Source organism: Camponotus vicinus, unplaced genomic scaffold, assembly GCF_025532165.1.
Source record: "Camponotus vicinus isolate PSW18456_S1 unplaced genomic scaffold, iyCamVici1.0 SCAF_9, whole genome shotgun sequence".
Classification (NCBI taxonomy): Eukaryota; Metazoa; Arthropoda; class Insecta; order Hymenoptera; family Formicidae; genus Camponotus; species Camponotus vicinus.
In genome coordinates this window covers 18,022,176-18,039,342 of record NW_028141981.1, presented here as the reverse complement: position 1 = coordinate 18,039,342, position 17,167 = coordinate 18,022,176, and the positions used below count along the sequence as shown (strand labels likewise).

At 36.8% G+C, this 17,167-nt stretch overlaps 1 protein-coding gene across 5 annotated transcripts in view; it reads right to left on the bottom strand.

The window, feature by feature from the left end:
* Ppn (proteoglycan-like sulfated glycoprotein papilin) overlaps window positions 1–16,905 on the bottom strand; it is a 101,902-nt gene extending 84,997 nt beyond the window's left edge. For 4 of the 5 annotated variants that reach the window (XM_083109335.1, XM_083109339.1, XM_083109337.1 and 1 more), the window contains exon 1: window positions 14,002–14,156. In XM_083109335.1, coding sequence (XP_082965461.1) covers window positions 14,002–14,024 — 23 coding nt within the window. In that variant the 5' untranslated portion in view covers window positions 14,025–14,156. Of the gene's footprint in view, window positions 1–14,001; window positions 14,157–16,726 lie in introns of those variants that run through there. The other variant, XM_083109336.1, reaches the window with a different exon arrangement.
* Between the last annotated feature and the right edge of the window lie 262 nt (window positions 16,906–17,167).

The following is a 17,167-nucleotide window of genomic DNA, read 5'->3' as shown; positions in this document are numbered from 1 at the left end:
GTTGTGAGAGAAAGGGGACTCTTACTCCGGCTTCGGTTCCGGCAGAATCTGCCAGATTTGCGAGATTTTATTTTGCTTTCCTCAATTTTACTACTACGTTACATTGCATGAACGATAATTAATTATGCGTGATATAATAATGAGTTTCCGCAACGATGAAGCACTACGTTAAAATTCTAACTTGATCCATAATTAAACGGGGATGCATGCCTCAACAGCGTTGTACGAGCGAATATTCTTCCATCTCTCAGATCTTTTCACGGCGAAAGGATTAAAGCGGAGATTCATAAGAGCCCTCTGCCGTACCCTGCCATTTGTCCCTTAAGCCTGACGTTTCGAAGATTCGGCTCGGGATGTCTCGTAAAACGTGTAAAATGTCGTCCGCGGGACATTGAGATATCGCACGTGAGACTCAACGTACCGTCATTGTTCAAGCTCGACCGGTACTCCCACGCGACTTTCCTCCAGGTCAATTTCACCCTCGAAGACACATCGGCCTTCTGCGAGATGTCGTAATCCTCGGACCGATCTACAGCACATCAATGCGTTGTAGGTAGACACGAATGGGCCAAGGGTCAAGGAACACATAACGCTCAGTCATGAGAAGTAGGAGGAAGAGATGGAGAGAGCATCAAAGTAGGTTCTCAACTCTTCCGGTTATCCGAGATAGACATTTCTTTATCTTTTTCTCTTTTTTTTTCGTTAATTCTTTGCCTCTTGCTTATCAACAGTTTTTATTTCATTATTTAACTAAAGTTCTGATGAATTTGAATCAAGAAACTTATCCTGGATGTTTGCGGATTATTTGTATTATAATCAAGAGGTGTGGATAAAAAATGAACAAAGCAAAAGAGGAAAGAAATAAAGACGAAAAAAAAAGAATGATCCACAGAACAAGTCCGGCATACGTGACGTTCTTGATGTGCATGTGATTAAAAAATTCATTCCCCGTCGTGCTTAACATCACACGCCGCCGCGAGAAATCTCGTTACCGCGAAGAATCAAGCTCAATTTACATAAGTAGATATAGCGGGTGTGCGACGCGATGCACTGTCGGCGCCCCCGTAATGCATAATGCGAAATCACGTATGTATATCCACATCGTGGGACATTTATCGGGTGTTCGTGGTTTACAAAACGGATGAGGGGAGGAGAGAGAGAGAGAAAACCAAGGCGTTGCACGCCGCGTCGAGATATCCGAAGAATGCCAGGCGCATCCTCGGCTTTGTTCGAAACGGGGTACAGACAGCGTGAGGATGTGAGGAAGCGGATCACACATCGTATATATACACACACACATATACATACACATGCAGACGTGCTACGAGAGGCGCGATGAACTCTAAAAAGTCTCTAACGCGAGTCACTGATTCATCGAGGCGCAAACACCCGGTATAGGACGCCGTAGCGGCGCACAGCGATCACAATGCGACATTTTGCCCCGTAGGGACGTGCCCCTGGGGCACGTGGGGGATTATTATAATGGGATCTTTAGAATTCCTCTCGACGCGCAAACAGGTCCTACTGTCCTACCTTTTACGTGCTCCCTAAATACTGATTTAAGGAACCAACTATCAGTCTATAAAATGATTGTTTTTTAACAAGTCGAGTTGCTTGACCTAACTGAGGATTCATTGATCGCTGAATAAGTAGCTGTTTTTTTGAATTTCTGAAATCTTTAGAAATATTTCTAACAATTGCAAGACTTATTCTGATCTTTTGACATCTTTTGTACATGTCTTTTAATATATGATAAATTTTTGCCTAAATGATAATATGATATTGTGCGTTTGACGCATTTGACGACAAAGCATTTATAATAAAACACATCAATGGTAAAACATATCAATAATACATATATGAATATATCATGATGCATTGATTGATACATTTTTAATTAATTTGATAGTTATATACTTCAAAATATTATTCTTACAAGATACTTTTTTGAAAAATGTATTTACTGTGGAGATAAGCATAAAAAATTAATATAGTATAAATCAGAAATAATTTTTCATAGCGTATCTCGTCTTTGACGAAAACGATTAACATGAAAGAATGATGGTCTTAGGAGATTATTGATCATCGTATGTAGTCTTTCAACGATGATTACATCTCGAACTTGGAAGAAAAAGCGGTTTTTCTTTTTTTTTTCAAAGGCAAGATGATTTTTAGTTTCGCAAATCCTCGATCGTTTTTCACTGACCGTTTCCGTAAGATTGATCACAACTGAACTGATAAATAAAGAATGATTTTTCACGACACACATTTATAGAGAGAAAAAAGGGAGGAAATCGCGCATCAGCTCGTATTCGCGAAAGGAAAATTTCCATTAGGTGTTGAATGCGAAATATATTTCTTATGCTAAAAGAGTATTTTTTATGTCAGAATGCATTTTCGCGACATCATCTACATAATTTATATCAGTTAAAGATCCAGAAATATCAATTAATGCGCTTTAATTAACAATTCAACGTGATCAATTCATGACCCGTTTATCGATGAGAAAATAGAGCTATCACGGAAATAGACTAATTGCCGAAACGGTACATCCGATTGCTTCGAGACGAAAAAGTCTCTAAAAGTCTCGTTGTCTGAAACAATTAACGTGCTTCGTGATATTTTTTCGTGTCGCTTGTTCAAACCATTTACTGTGGAGAGAGATAAAATAGATACTACATCTAAAGCATTCTGAAATGCATTACTTCCTTGCTAAAAATACGAGTCACGAAGCCTTTAGAGACAACTTTATAAAGATATCTATAAAGATATATCTTCACAAAAATATCTATAATATAGACTGAATTATAGTTGTTTAATCGACTTCAAGACTTTAAGATCAAGAATATGAAACTCGCGAGCAATTGCCGTAGGAAAATTTGTCATTTGCTAGGAATATCTATAAAATAAAAAGGAATCTATAAAATCGTCCATAAACGCGGACGAAAATAAGCTTGTGCTAAACTTGGGCACGCTCGCAATAGCAGTTTGATGCTTGACAAGCGCGAATCCTCTTCGCGAATGCACTTTCCAGTTCGTTACATTCTGGTCCTATACAACATGTCACATCGTTTTAGCGATGACGATTCGCGTGCAGAGAGGCGTGTTTCGGAAAGCGACTGTACTACACTTTCAATGTAATACACGTGAGATAAAATGTAGTGTTATAACAGGTAACAAGATTAAAAACATGGAGATAATAGAACAATATATGTTCGCGAGCTATTGGTGGCAGTTGATAATTTACCTAGTTGCGCGTTTCGCAACGTCTTTCCGCTTGGCAATGACAAATGCACGGTAATACACTTTTTTGTCACGATTTGTACATGATATACGCGCACTAATAATCCGTTCACTCGTTTCCGCCGGCGATAATTAACCATGTAACAGTTTTTTCGCGTATTGGCGGAAATTATGTAATAATCTCCCTAGCTCTGGATAATTAGTAGCGCGTGATATTTTACGTAAACTTCCAATAACGTAAAGATAAGTGATTAAGACGATCAAACAAAAGGTAATTTTAAGAAGAGAACAAACAGTCTGAAGAGTCTCTCTCTCTCCGGATATCACTGTCGGATATTTCGGTCGTCTGGGTGTCTTGTGGTTTTCGCGTGGAACGAGCGGGCAAGTGTCACACCGCAAAATCGTTTCGCAGTATCCTGGCTCCGTTGTTAGTTTACGCTCCTTATGAATACTCCCTTGTAGCGAGACGAGGGGCTCGAAAGGGGAGAACCAGCGACGAGAGACGCCTCAAAACTCAAGACTCGTTACTCGTCATGCGGATGCGACCAGAGTATATCGCCTTGACCGAGGATCGCTGACGATAATAATTTTTAACCGACAGTTATTACCTGCGAGAGAGACGGTACGAAAGCGCGGACGTGGAACAATGGCACGGGCTAGCGATGACTATAATTTTTCAGTGTCGATAACTGTCGCGGCGCGTCTCGCAGCGATATTTCAACGGCCGAAAGTACACGCGCTCGCGCCGCATCGTCTCGATACTCTCGATTATTATCGCGCAACATAGTATCGATCGCATACTCTTTCATCAGGAAACGATCTTCGCGAAAAATGCCACGAGTCTTAATTCCATATGATTTAGAATATAACTTTCAAGCTATTAAATAAATTAATATCATACAATCCTTTCAATAAATAAATTTTACTTTAAATAAAATTAATTTAATTTCATAAATAAATAAGTATTTTTTTAAGGAGATTTTTGGAGTAATTTTTGGAGGAGATAAAAAATATATATGACAAATATATCTTTAGTGTAGAAATAATGTGATAAGTTTGAAACAGCTTGTGTAAAGTTCTCACATACTTTGTGAAAAATACAAGCATATCAAACAAAACTGGTATAATGAGATCCCCATTGTTCATTATCGCAATCATAAATAAATACGGAAGTTATTTTCATGAATATACAATAAGGAAACGCAAGCTCTCCGTGCATCATCGTTCGTCGGTCTCATCTGAAATCCAGACTCGCACTAGTCGTGTCGGCTTTTCTCACACTTTCAGCCGCTCATCCCGTGACCGCGCTCTTCTAGAACAGGAGGGTACGGATCAAGGCATCAGTAGACGGTAGAGGAGGCGGCAGCGAGAGCCGAGAAAGCGGTGGCGGTATCGAAATGGTAGGGAGATAGACGTACGAGAGCGAGACGGAAAGAACGGCCGGACACGAGCGAGGAGAGAAGAAGGAACGTGGAAAAGCGCAAGAGAGAAAGCCGGACAGGCTCGGTAGACAGGAAGAGGAGCCTCGTCGAGGAAGCGAGAACGTGGTGGAGTCCGGCGTTGGCGCGACGAGGACGCTATGTCCGAACGGAGCAACAGAGTGCGACGTTTCAGGTCTTCGTGCTACCAGGAGAACATACACCGTAGACACGTCGCAGACCAAGGGCATTCTGTCGTTCGTTGGCAAGTGGGAAAAAGACGAGAGCAAACGACGAGGAAAGAACGAAAGCCGGAAAGAGAGGTGACCTGAGAAAGGCGAGACTCGGAGGAAGACAAAAGGTGAAGAGAGAAAGATAGAGAGGAAGAAGGAGACGGAGAAAGAGAGAGGGAGAGAAAGGAAGAAGGAGAGGGAGAGAGAAACAGCTCACTGACACGGTCACGGACGTGAAGAACGACGGAGAGCGGCATCGGAGAGCAACAGGTTGCCCTGGTGGTTACTCCGGCAAGGGGATGCGACCCGGAGAAACTCGACGGCGATGTCGCGATACGCGAACACGAAACGAAACGACGGCTGAAATTGCGGTCGTGGAATGCAGAATGAGAAAGGTGAGGACAAAGAGAGCAGGGGACGAGAAGAATAAATAATTGTTTGTGTCTTGATTGCTCTGGTATGTTTCACTAGATCAACGCATGAGATATATGTATACGTGACGTGATAAAAATGGCTTTTCGATTGAACTAATTTCGCCGTTGTTACGTCTGAATTAGAAGCTGTTACATCGTGTCGCGAAGTGCTTGAATGATACTTTATTTTATCGCTGTCTGTCGCCTTTAAAATATCTCTCAATCAAAAAATCTACTAAACTTAAATCTTTGCTTCACTTTCACATAATTTAATCAATTTTTCAAGAAAATAAACCATTAAGCTATGTAAATTCTAGAATATGTGAGATCTTACGAATTAGGTGATGAAACCTTTATAAACGATGGGTAATTTAATGCAATGACAGATCATTGGTTGAAGGACGCCAATTATTGACGTTCCATTTTGCGCCGGAATTAAAAGTCATCTAGGCGTAACAAGCGTTACAACGGCCCGAGATTACAACAATATAAGAAATCGGGTACGGCAAGAATGAGAGTGATATAGAAGTCGTTACCCGAGGGTCTTTCGGTCCCACTAGATATACCGTCATAAAACGCCGTCACGTGGGTCACATTCACCGCTGCGTGGTAGCAGCTGCCGTCACGGGTAGCTCGTGAATCTGCGCAAGGAACGCGAAATTCTTTCCAATCGATTTTTTTCTGGCGAACAGATCGCCAACAAAACCGGCGGCTTTCGATTCTCTCCGGTCTCCACTCGACTCGCTCGATGGTCGATGCTTAAATGCCACATCCTCAAGGAACAAATTACGAAGATGAAGAGATGAATATACAAGTGGAATATTTTTTCCGTCTCGGCCTGTCGTTCTTCGTTGTCGTTCTTTTCGCGCGCGATTTCTTCGCGACCAAAGGCTCGGTCGGCCTCGTCTTGCTTGATTTTGCGTGCCACGACGGACGATCGTACTTAGTCTGATGAATGATCCTCGTTGATTACAAGTTATTATGCTCGCCAAAGACTCGCCGATTGTACGCGCGTTATTTTTCCGAGGACAAATATATCTTGTAGAAGCGGCTGTACCCGGATCACGATTGCAAGTGCCGAGGTAGACAGGTCGACGGAGATTGTCATCAGCCACGTGAATCCATTGATAAATTAGTTTCAGAGATGACTCATACTTTACACGGCTCGCCGTTAAACGTTTCCCCATAAAATCACAGTCAAAAGAAGAAACGATGACTTTTCCAACCAGTAAAAAAGGCTCGAGAAGGCTTTTATTTCCGCGCCGCCTGAAAGGCTTCATTTTTTATTTACCTCAATGTAGCCGTCCATCACACGAGGATTACACGCGCGTCATATGTACCTCCTCTCGTCCCATTTCGTGCGTACGTGCGTAGCGCGCACGAGCGCGCACGAGGGTTGCCTTTATCCCTATCGCGATATTTTATCGACTGCGGTCGCTTTCCTACGGGCGGAGACGAATGAGGATACGATGTAACCGGCACTTTTTTTCTCTTTGCTCCTCAGCCTCTTCCTACGTGAGGATGAGACAAACAAAGAGAGAGAGAGAGAGAGAATAAGTGGAATACCATGCGCTCGCTCTTTTTGGCCTTTCCCCCTCGCTCTTCGTCTACTCGGCCTCTTCACTCTTCCCTCGTCCTTTTGCTTCTCTTGCCGAAGCACACTTGGCTCGTAATTACCATGATCAAACAATGCTACAGGGAATCGTATCCCCTTGTACAGTGTTTGATGCTCGTGCGATGCGATGTTGGCTGAATCTGTTGCTGTGGTCGTTATCGTCGGCAAGCAAGACGACGTTTGTAGTAGTACTTTCGCGAGAGGTGGGTGAGACATTCCACCGGTCGACCACCGGGCATAGGCTGTAGGGGTCCCGGATTGATTGCGGCAGTCTACTGCTCTTTGAACGTCCGAGTATAATTCACGATCGCGTAGTGCGAAAGCGGCCGCGCCGACAAGCGGCTCGCTCTGTGCGACCTCAAATATGAAATCAATTATGAAACTCCGCGTGGAACGCTCTTCAAATATAGTTCGCGCGTTATTCGCCGATTAATTAAAATTAAAATCACCCATACCCGCCATACCTCGCGGCAAAAGGCGCGAGTGGAAACTAATCCGAAAAGTAGTCTCTATGAACAATTCTCACTGAGATGCTGAGAGATGCAAAGACTCGATTCCACGTCTCGACGCCAGGCGAGAATACTGTGAGAATAAATTCGTGCGTTAATATCAAGTGCGATTGAGTAATTAGAGAAAAATGCTGAGACGTTACTAGGATTAAGCGTTTCATAGTCGTACATCTTGGCGAGGTCCGATTAATGGTGGTCGATCACTCATGGATCCTCGCGAATCGGATTACGATTCGAATGAATATGGACAAACACGAAGGCGAAATGATGCATTAACGTCTGGACTATAAGCGGATGTGGGAATGCATTAAAAAGGAAGAGATTAAATGCAAAGAAGAAAGAATCTTTTTTTATATGCGAAGAAGAGAGGAAGTTCTCGCTTGCAAAGTTGCGTCGGCAAATATTTTCGTTTTATACGAGTCAGCGCCAGCACACTGATATTAGGAATTGCAAAGTTGCGCAGTGAATGCTCACCATCGAGATAATAATTCAAACTATGTTACACAATGTTACCACGAGATAGCAAAGAAAGGAGTTTTATAAGAAGTTGTTCAAAAATATTGATTAAACTAAAAATATATAACGTGTCAAACATTTATATAATATAATTGACAAACTGTTAATGATTTACAAAAGAAGAGACACGTTCATTAAATAAAATATTTTTTCTGTGAAAAAAGAATCTATTAAATAAAAAAAAGTATGGGAAATCTCCACAAAAGAGATTGTATAATATTTTTAAATAGTTTATATTTAGCACCTTATTTCCCAATCTTTACATCCAGATTACATCTGGATTATGAATTAGAGTTAGATTAGAAGACACACACACACAATATATTGTGTCTTTAAGTTTTAAACGTATTAAATGGCACTCTGCTATGGTTGAATCAAGTTCGTTACGGATGAGGAACAATCCAATTACTTCGAGTAGTCATCCGGTCAAAACTTCCGAGAACAAATTAGCGTTTCTTTTACTCTTCGTTGAAAGCACAAAAAATATAACATCAGAAATAAAAAGCTGTGATAATTATTACATGTCCTCGATCGAAACATTTTTCTCCTCCCCAATCTAAATTAATAATGTAATATAGTATTAATCTTAGTGTATCATTCAAACTTTTTTGCGATTAATTATAAGTCAAAAGATATTATTTTCAAAATGCACATTCTTTGTAAAAATATTTACGCAAATGAAATAGAAAAAAATTAATATCTTGTAAAAACATTTAGTTGCGACTTTGCTTCTCGTTTATTTATTTGTACATTCACGGTTTTCGTCCCGAAAATAATTCCCTGATCCCCTGGTTTTTCCTTTACAAGTTCGTTGCTCGCATGTCACTGTATATACAAACACCATAGTGTTTAGGTGTGAAACTTTTCCATGCCACATCTTCCGGAAGACAGACACTGCTCCGAAACGGAGTCATACAGAGAATGAAGTCATGAGGAAGAAGAAATATCTATGGATTTTGAAAAGAGAAAAATCCTGATAAATCACGGTCTTGTAGTGAACTTATAAAAATAAATTTTGTATAAAAAATTAACGGACGGATTGATTCACTATACATTTCATATGCAATATTAATTAATAACGGACGGATTGATTCACTTATTTTTAATTATATAATCTCTGTATAATTTATTTCATAAGTAATTTTTTTATTTAATTTTATTGTTTGTCGTCATCTTATAATCTGTGTAAATTAATGTAAGGGCTTGAAACTTTAATAATATATCTGTTATTAAGCTACAATCTAAATTAATTTATCTTATTCGATATCATATAATGCGTGCAGCGCGCGCTATCGTTTCTAAATACACTTCCAAGTTTAGACGATTGAGAATATTGTGCATTATCCACAAAGATGCATTCAATACCTGTCAACTTCAATAACATATATAGTTCTATAAATAATGGAATCTCGTTGAAGGAATTTATAAATAATGGAATCCTGTTAACTGAAATCTTGCCGGCGAATGGCGGGATTGGTAGCTTGCCTTTTATCATGACAATCACACGAAGACACGTGTGTGTCGTTGCTACAAAAAGGCATTGTATAGGAATTTAATAAAATCGATTTCTATATTGAAAAAGCGCATAGTATACCGGATAAAGACAGCGTGCAAGGCTAAAGTATATAGCGTATTCTTTTTATTATAAAAATGAATATGCATCTCTGAGAAGAACACGACATATCGTGCAATATTTCCATTACATATGCGGACGCAAAATCTCAGAGCAAGATCGCATTCATTCTCATCCTCACATTGCATTATTTCATAAATAACACTTCTACATGAGATTTAATGAAGAAAATTAATTAGTACAGAATAAATATAGAAATTAATTATTATAGAAGCACATTACATTTACAATAATGGATTAAATCAATTTTTTATTTTGTTTCCGATTGTAATCATTGCAGTGGATTTGTCGGAATGCGGTATATTTCTAAATGTCGAAATTTTGTGCGGATCATTTCATTAATAATTGATGTCGTATTGGAAAGTACCAGAAATTAAACTTTTTTTCTAATTGACGCGTATGATTGAACTTCTTTATAAAAGATTTAGCACAGATTGTTGAGTTTTGGATCTGATATTTAAAATAAATCCTACATATTAAATGCTAATAAAACACGAAATTTTCATTTTTTCAAATTTGAAGAGTATTAAAAATGTTGAATCTATTTCGGATACGAGTGTGCAATCTATTTTTCTCATTATTTTTCAATCCATTTAACAAAAATGTTTCGATGCATCGTCTTATTCGTATCGTATACGAAAGCCACAACGCATAATTATTTCGATGAGCGCGAAGCTTTGTACTAATTGAAAACATAGCGCTTTTATTAATTACTCTTCCAGTGATCGATGTGCGGAGTTCGCGAACCCCTATTTCAATCGATCAAATGGCTCTCTCTCTCGCGAGATTACATTTAATTCAAATCTATTTAAAGCACACGTACATGTATCATGATACGTCAGGCGCGATCGAGGCAGAAAATACGCGCGAGTTGTGATGTAAGTACATACTTTCGATGGCACGGTCCTTTTGGTGCAGTAATCTCGTTTGTACAAACGGAAACGTCCAACAATAAACAAAACCGTAATACTTTCGAGTATTTCGGACCGGCCGGAGCGAGTGCCTGGTGTGCATAACGAAGCACGAGGGCTGTGCCCTGGAGTATTAACTTATGGAACAGAAATAACAGCTTTCTCCCTCCCATTTAGAAGAACCAAAATAAGCCACGAAATACAGGATTGTCTGCAGCGTATGTGGCCAGCTACCTGACAGAATGCTTTTCGCGTTGGGAATTTCTACGAATGAATATATATATATGTATATATACACAGTATGCGACACACTTGTGTAAAGTTTACATGTACTTATTAGGCTGACATAAATTGTTTACTTGTTAAAAACTCATAGTCCTTTGTTTCCGTGAAATAGGCTTCTCAGATTTAAAACTCGAAAAAGATTAAAGAATATTTGTGAGTTACATTATTTCTCATACGCGTTTGAGTCATGCAGTAACCTTTGTAATATTTCCACGTCAGCGTAAAGATACTCTGTAGATATGCACTTCCGATTTAAGTGCACATAAGCAAGCAGTTTAACGCGATTAATCTAATAATTTTCATGAGCATATTTATCGATGCGATATTTAAATAAAAATAATAATTTAATTATATATGCTAAAATAAATGCAAAACAAAAAACTTTTATTTGCAATTTTATGAAACATGCGTAAATAAGTACATTAAATCAAGCTACGTGCATGCTGGTGTCTCGTAATTGCATGGAATGCGACAAGTTGTAATTTTATTAGGCGAAACAATTCGCAAGTGCGACGTTAAATCTCGCACCGTTTGCGAGCGTAATGCTGGTTGAATTTTAAACTCCGACACATTACACGCGTACCCTGTGTACAGAGTCGGAAGGACGACGTCTACATAGACTCAGTGAGAATTAGCATAAGCCATTGTCCTGCCAAGCGGCTCGCCAGAAGGACGGTACCTGAAAGCTCGCTACAATAACCCTTTATACCCGCCGCAGGTGGAGTACTGTTATAACCGTAAATCGATGGCAAAGATATTGCACTTTCGTGACTCGCACGAATATGTGACAATGTGGTGATATAATTTAACTGGACTGGCGTTTCTTGTTTAAGTCGCAGTATCCTCAGCGAGAATCGTCACTAAAATTTAATTAGAAACATGAGAATGCACTTAGCAAAATAATTCTGTTACCGTTGTTATATTTTAATCTTCAAATCCTAGCGCGAAATGTGTGTAGAAAAGCTTGACTTAAAGCTTATCACAACTAAGACGTTAATTTCATAATAAATAAATAATAAAATGCATATATATGCACATACTATCTTTTTTCTCGCAGTTCAGTACAGTACAGTACAGCTCAGTCTAGTATAAAAATAAATAATAATAGTTAAAGATAAATAATTAATTTATACTTTATCAATATGAAAGTAAGAATGAAGGTAAAAGATATATATACGCCGGAGATAAATGCCATGTGAATAGTGAGAGGTTAATGATAGTCATGTCTACACGCAAGATTATAGTGTCAGAGATTATATGAAATCGCCATTAAAAATAGAGCGATATTGTCGCCTATGAAGCAGTATATGAGCTAACTGGACGCGCTCTCGTTTTGGCCGCTTTGACAAATGAGCCATCTGGAAAGACACACATGTTGACCAACCCATCATTCGCATCCCGTAAGAACTCACGAAAGTGTCTCCCATTTCTCAGCATATGCGAATTGTGCGAGCGCACGTCGGAAGAGACATATAAAATGTTCGCGTTCATTGTTAGACGAACAAAGAAATGGAGACTTTTCCAAAATTTTCTTATGTCTAATAGTAAAGTCGTTCGCAGAATAGCTCTCATAATTCGATCTCCGATGAAAATTTGAGTGGTTATCCTATCAATATAAGTACAAATATGCAACTATATATAACTATAAAATCATTCATCATTACCGTTATAATCGACAAATCAATAAACACTTTTTCTATCGCACTTATTTTTATCAATAAATTTTAGATAATATAATATATAATATAAAATGTGCTTATATATATATATATAATATACATACATATGTGCATGTATGCATATATATGTATATATCTAAACATGTTAACACATCATGATTCGCATAAGTTGTATTTTACAGATATTATATATACTCATAATACTATATGTATAGGAACTTTCATAATCATATTTGAAGATAATTTATTTTACACATAAAAAATGTGTGTATATAGATGAATATTATTTAAAAAGATAGGTACTTTAAAAAATATGTTGATAAAGATTACTTTAAAAAATATATTAATAAATATATAATGTGAAAATTCTGTTAAATCCAAAATGTCTTCTTAAAATCACGAAAGCATATTTTAACTCAATTTTTGACACAATTTATAATAAAGAAATTATTAATTAATAAAAGTAATTAATAATTAATAATTTTATACTATTTTTAAAAATTAAGAATTAAAATTTATATATGTTAATTTACATTTATAGTAATTTATAAGATGCAATTATTTAATGTTTAATGAATAATTTATTGATTTTATATTAATGATAATAAACATAAGAATAGTTATTTAACTGTATAATTGTGATAAAAAATCAAATACAATGATATGATATAATCAAATACGATTATATAAGTTGTGATAAAAGTATTTCAAATTTTTTTTGTCTGAAAAAAGCGTAGATGTTATTTCATGTAGAATATGCATTGAATCATGATGCAATGCTGCATATTTATAGCATACAACGGATTTTGGTTTTGACAGTAGCGGAAATCGAATAGTTGGGCATATTGTCGCAGCATATATCTATATAGTTAAAAATAAACAACAAATCATTCGTAAAAAAATTGCGCAATTTGTCTACAACGACTTCAATTTTGAAAATCTATTTTTTAGATAAAAAAAATGATTTAGAATATCAAATCATCACACACGTTTATGATGCTTATTCTATATATATATATATATATATATATATATATATATATATATATATATATATGCAATTATATGATCTCTCATAATATTTGAGTCACAGTATTTTCGCGCGATCTTCCTCGATCATTTTGAGATTGAAATGACAAAAATAAGAAAGAAATAAAAAAAATCATGTCGACATATTCTTTATTCGCGTAAATCAAAGCGACTTTTTAAACAGTATAATTATTGCGCGCTATATATACATGATTTAATATCCGACTCAATGGCGACGCGATAGGCAGCAAGTAAGCCGCACGCAAAAAACTTAAGTTTTTAATTAAAACTCTCTTTAAACGATTCCGTAACAAAGTGCTTCCGTGCGCTTTATAAAAACGAACTGATTAAGACAGAAATCGATACAATCTAAAATTGAGCACTGGATCTAAATAAAAAGAAAAAGAGGGCAACAAGTAGACATTTAAAAATTGGGAATATGAAGAAACGAAACGATGAGAGACCGGCGTGATGAAAGTGAATGCAAAAAGGCGCGAAATGAAAATTTTCGACTAACCACGTGCTCCTAGTGTTCGTCATGCCCGATGAGGATGAGCCTCGGGACGTACGCAGAAGCCGGAAAACCTCTCTCGACACTCTGCTGAGAAAGGACCCGAAGGAGCAATAACGCGCACCACCTCCGCGGACGGGAGTCGGCCACTGACTGAACGTGACTCCGATTCTCTCTGGAACCGGGAGGAGGCTGCGTCGACCGGTCATGGACCACGGGCCTGCGGCCTTCCGACACTGAAGTCGGTGCCGCAAATTTCGCTCCTGCCCCCATATTCCACCGCGCTTACCGGCTTCATATCTCGTGAAATTTTCAACTGATAAACTTGCGCAACATGTTAAAATTCAAAATAAATTTTAAATTAATTTTAATTATGTAATAGTTACGTTTAGCAAGTGCTCTCATTATTGGATTAAACAACAGAGTTTTTAATAATTACGATCACATATAATTACCAGTTTTTATGTTTAAAAATGACATGATAATATATGTTATCGTTATAACAAAAAAAAAGAACTTGCATAGGCACGATATAAATATGTGCCTTTTATATAAATAATTATATTAAAAAATATAAATTATAAGTTATATAAAAAATAAAAGTATAAGTAAACTATGAAATAGCAATGTTACATTGTAAATTGATAAAAAAGGAAAATTTTTTTTTTAATATGTAAGATTTATGTAAGATGTAATCCAAGGAAATAATTCGTTCCACTCGAATGTGCACGCGCATCATTTCTAGGATATAAGAATAAAAGCAAACAAACAACGTTCAGTAAAACATATCTAATTGAGACAAGACTCGCAAAGTGCAGAGGAAGCGTCGATAATTAAACTGTTCAACATCGAGTAGCATTCCGGCGTATAATCGTGTGTATTAATTTCACATCTATAGTATTAAATCAATTATAAACGAATATTTATTTTTTCTTTTACAAAAAGCATAGATAAACAAGAATACCAATCAATTCCTGTTGAACTAAATTTAATTGAAATATCGATTGTCTGCTTTTTTTATTTTTTGTAATGTTGACCATGTAATATCAACAAAAAATAAAATAAAATACACGAACATTTTAGATGAAAATCCCCCGTTATATATATTGCATATATCACTTGAATGAATTTTACTTATATTTAGTATATTGTTTAAATTTTCTTATAAAATATGTAAAATGTTTTTCACGAATCATTTTATATATACAGTAATAATAAATATAATTTATTTAATTTTTAACATCTAATTTATGATAAATCTAATTTACGATTTAATTTATGATAATTTATGATAAATAGAGTTATTGAGAAGAGGATTCGAGAAATTTGGCATGCTACCAGTTTAAGTAGCCCAAGGCCGAGGGGAAAGATCGCAGTCTCGCGGCTTCTGGAAATCCATTCATCCGTTCATTCACTCACTCCGCGGACATCTTAATGAAAAGTGAGTTGGCGAGGGCGGTCGGCAAGCGATTTACGAGCGATCGGCTGATGCGTAACGCGTGGAAACAGCAAATGAATAATGTAAAACTCTCGCGATGCTTATTTAATAGAAGCGAAAGCATAATATGATATGTTACGACAAAACCATAAATATTGCATGCACGAAAAAAGAAACATAATTTTGACTAAACATTAAAAAATATTTGATATAAATTATTAGCATATTCAAACAATGATAGAAATCTCGATGCATGGAAAAATAAAGTTTCATTTATATCTATTTTTAAATCAGCAAAAATTTGATATAATGTAAAAAGATGATAATTATTTTCTCAAAAAAGACACCGTGATTTTGACAGAGGGAGGGAAAGAAACTTTTCGTTGATTGATGAAATCTTGGACTTTTATACGACATAATTATTGCGTAACGAATCATTCGACTGGTGCCGTACGAAACTGAGTCTTTTATTCTTTTCGCCACGTAGTTCTGTCTAATTATCACCAAAGAAGTTAAACTGCATTTTCAAGAAAGGATGGCATTACCGGAGTTTGGATGATTTCAAGACGGGAGAAGTGGAACTTTTAATAATAAGATCCAGTAGACGTAAACTCTCGGGTACTTCGTACTAAATCGTTTTAATAATTGCGAGAGTACCTATCCAAGAAAGTAAGGTAATTCTCCATCTTGAATGAAAAGATTTTGACTTGCACACTATTCAACGAGGTGCATCTTTTCATATCGAAGCGATATTTTTATTATAACATTGACGTAATTAAGCGACGCATGAAATTTCTATTAATTATGTATTTTTACCAAGCACATTTCAGTTTTTTATTACTGTTAAACGAGAACCATTTTCGAGTAAAAATGTAAAATAGAGATACAGTTCAAATAAAAAATAATTTTAAAATATCCGACATTTTAAAAATTTAAGAAAGTTACATTTAAATTATGAATGTATTAAATCATTAAAAATCATATACATAATATTAATAATACAATATATAATATCATGATGTTTCATATCGTTTCAATTAACGTTTTACCTACTCAAAAATTACGTCATACTTTTTTCCGCCATTATATCGATTATATAATTTTCTTAACAAATGTTTTTGTTATCATTGTATTAAAATAAAAATAAAAAAAATTGTATTGCTTTTATTTCATAAAAGATTTTACTTACAATTTAATAAACAATAAAAAGGAAGATTGATAATCTAATCAAGAGTTAATTTAATAGAAGAGTTAATTTAATAAAAACAAAACATATTTACGATATTAATGTACCTTGACAGTCGATGGTACATGATGAACAATGTGGCTCTCCTGTCTTGCGGGAATCCAGGATGCAGAGAGAAGTCGTTTTATTCCCAACACAACGCCGGTTCTTTCTGTTTTTCGAGGCTGTAGGGCCTAAAGGCTGTACGACACGGAAGCTGATCTTCACGAAGGGACGCGCGCGTACAACTCACGGGAGAAAACTGACCGAAAGAAGCGCGGAACCCGGAGAGAGAACCGACCCCCGATATGAGTTGCTTTCGGTGAGAAGAAGAGGGGCCAAACGGCATGGGGGAAAGAGAGAGAAAGAGAGGAAGAAAATGCGAGGAAGGGAGGATGAAGAGGGGAAGGGGGGAGGGATGAGTAGGGCTGGGAGAGATGGGGTGGTCGACTGGCAAGAGAACGAGATAGCTGAAGAGAGGAGGAATGGTGGGGATTTCTTACTCATTC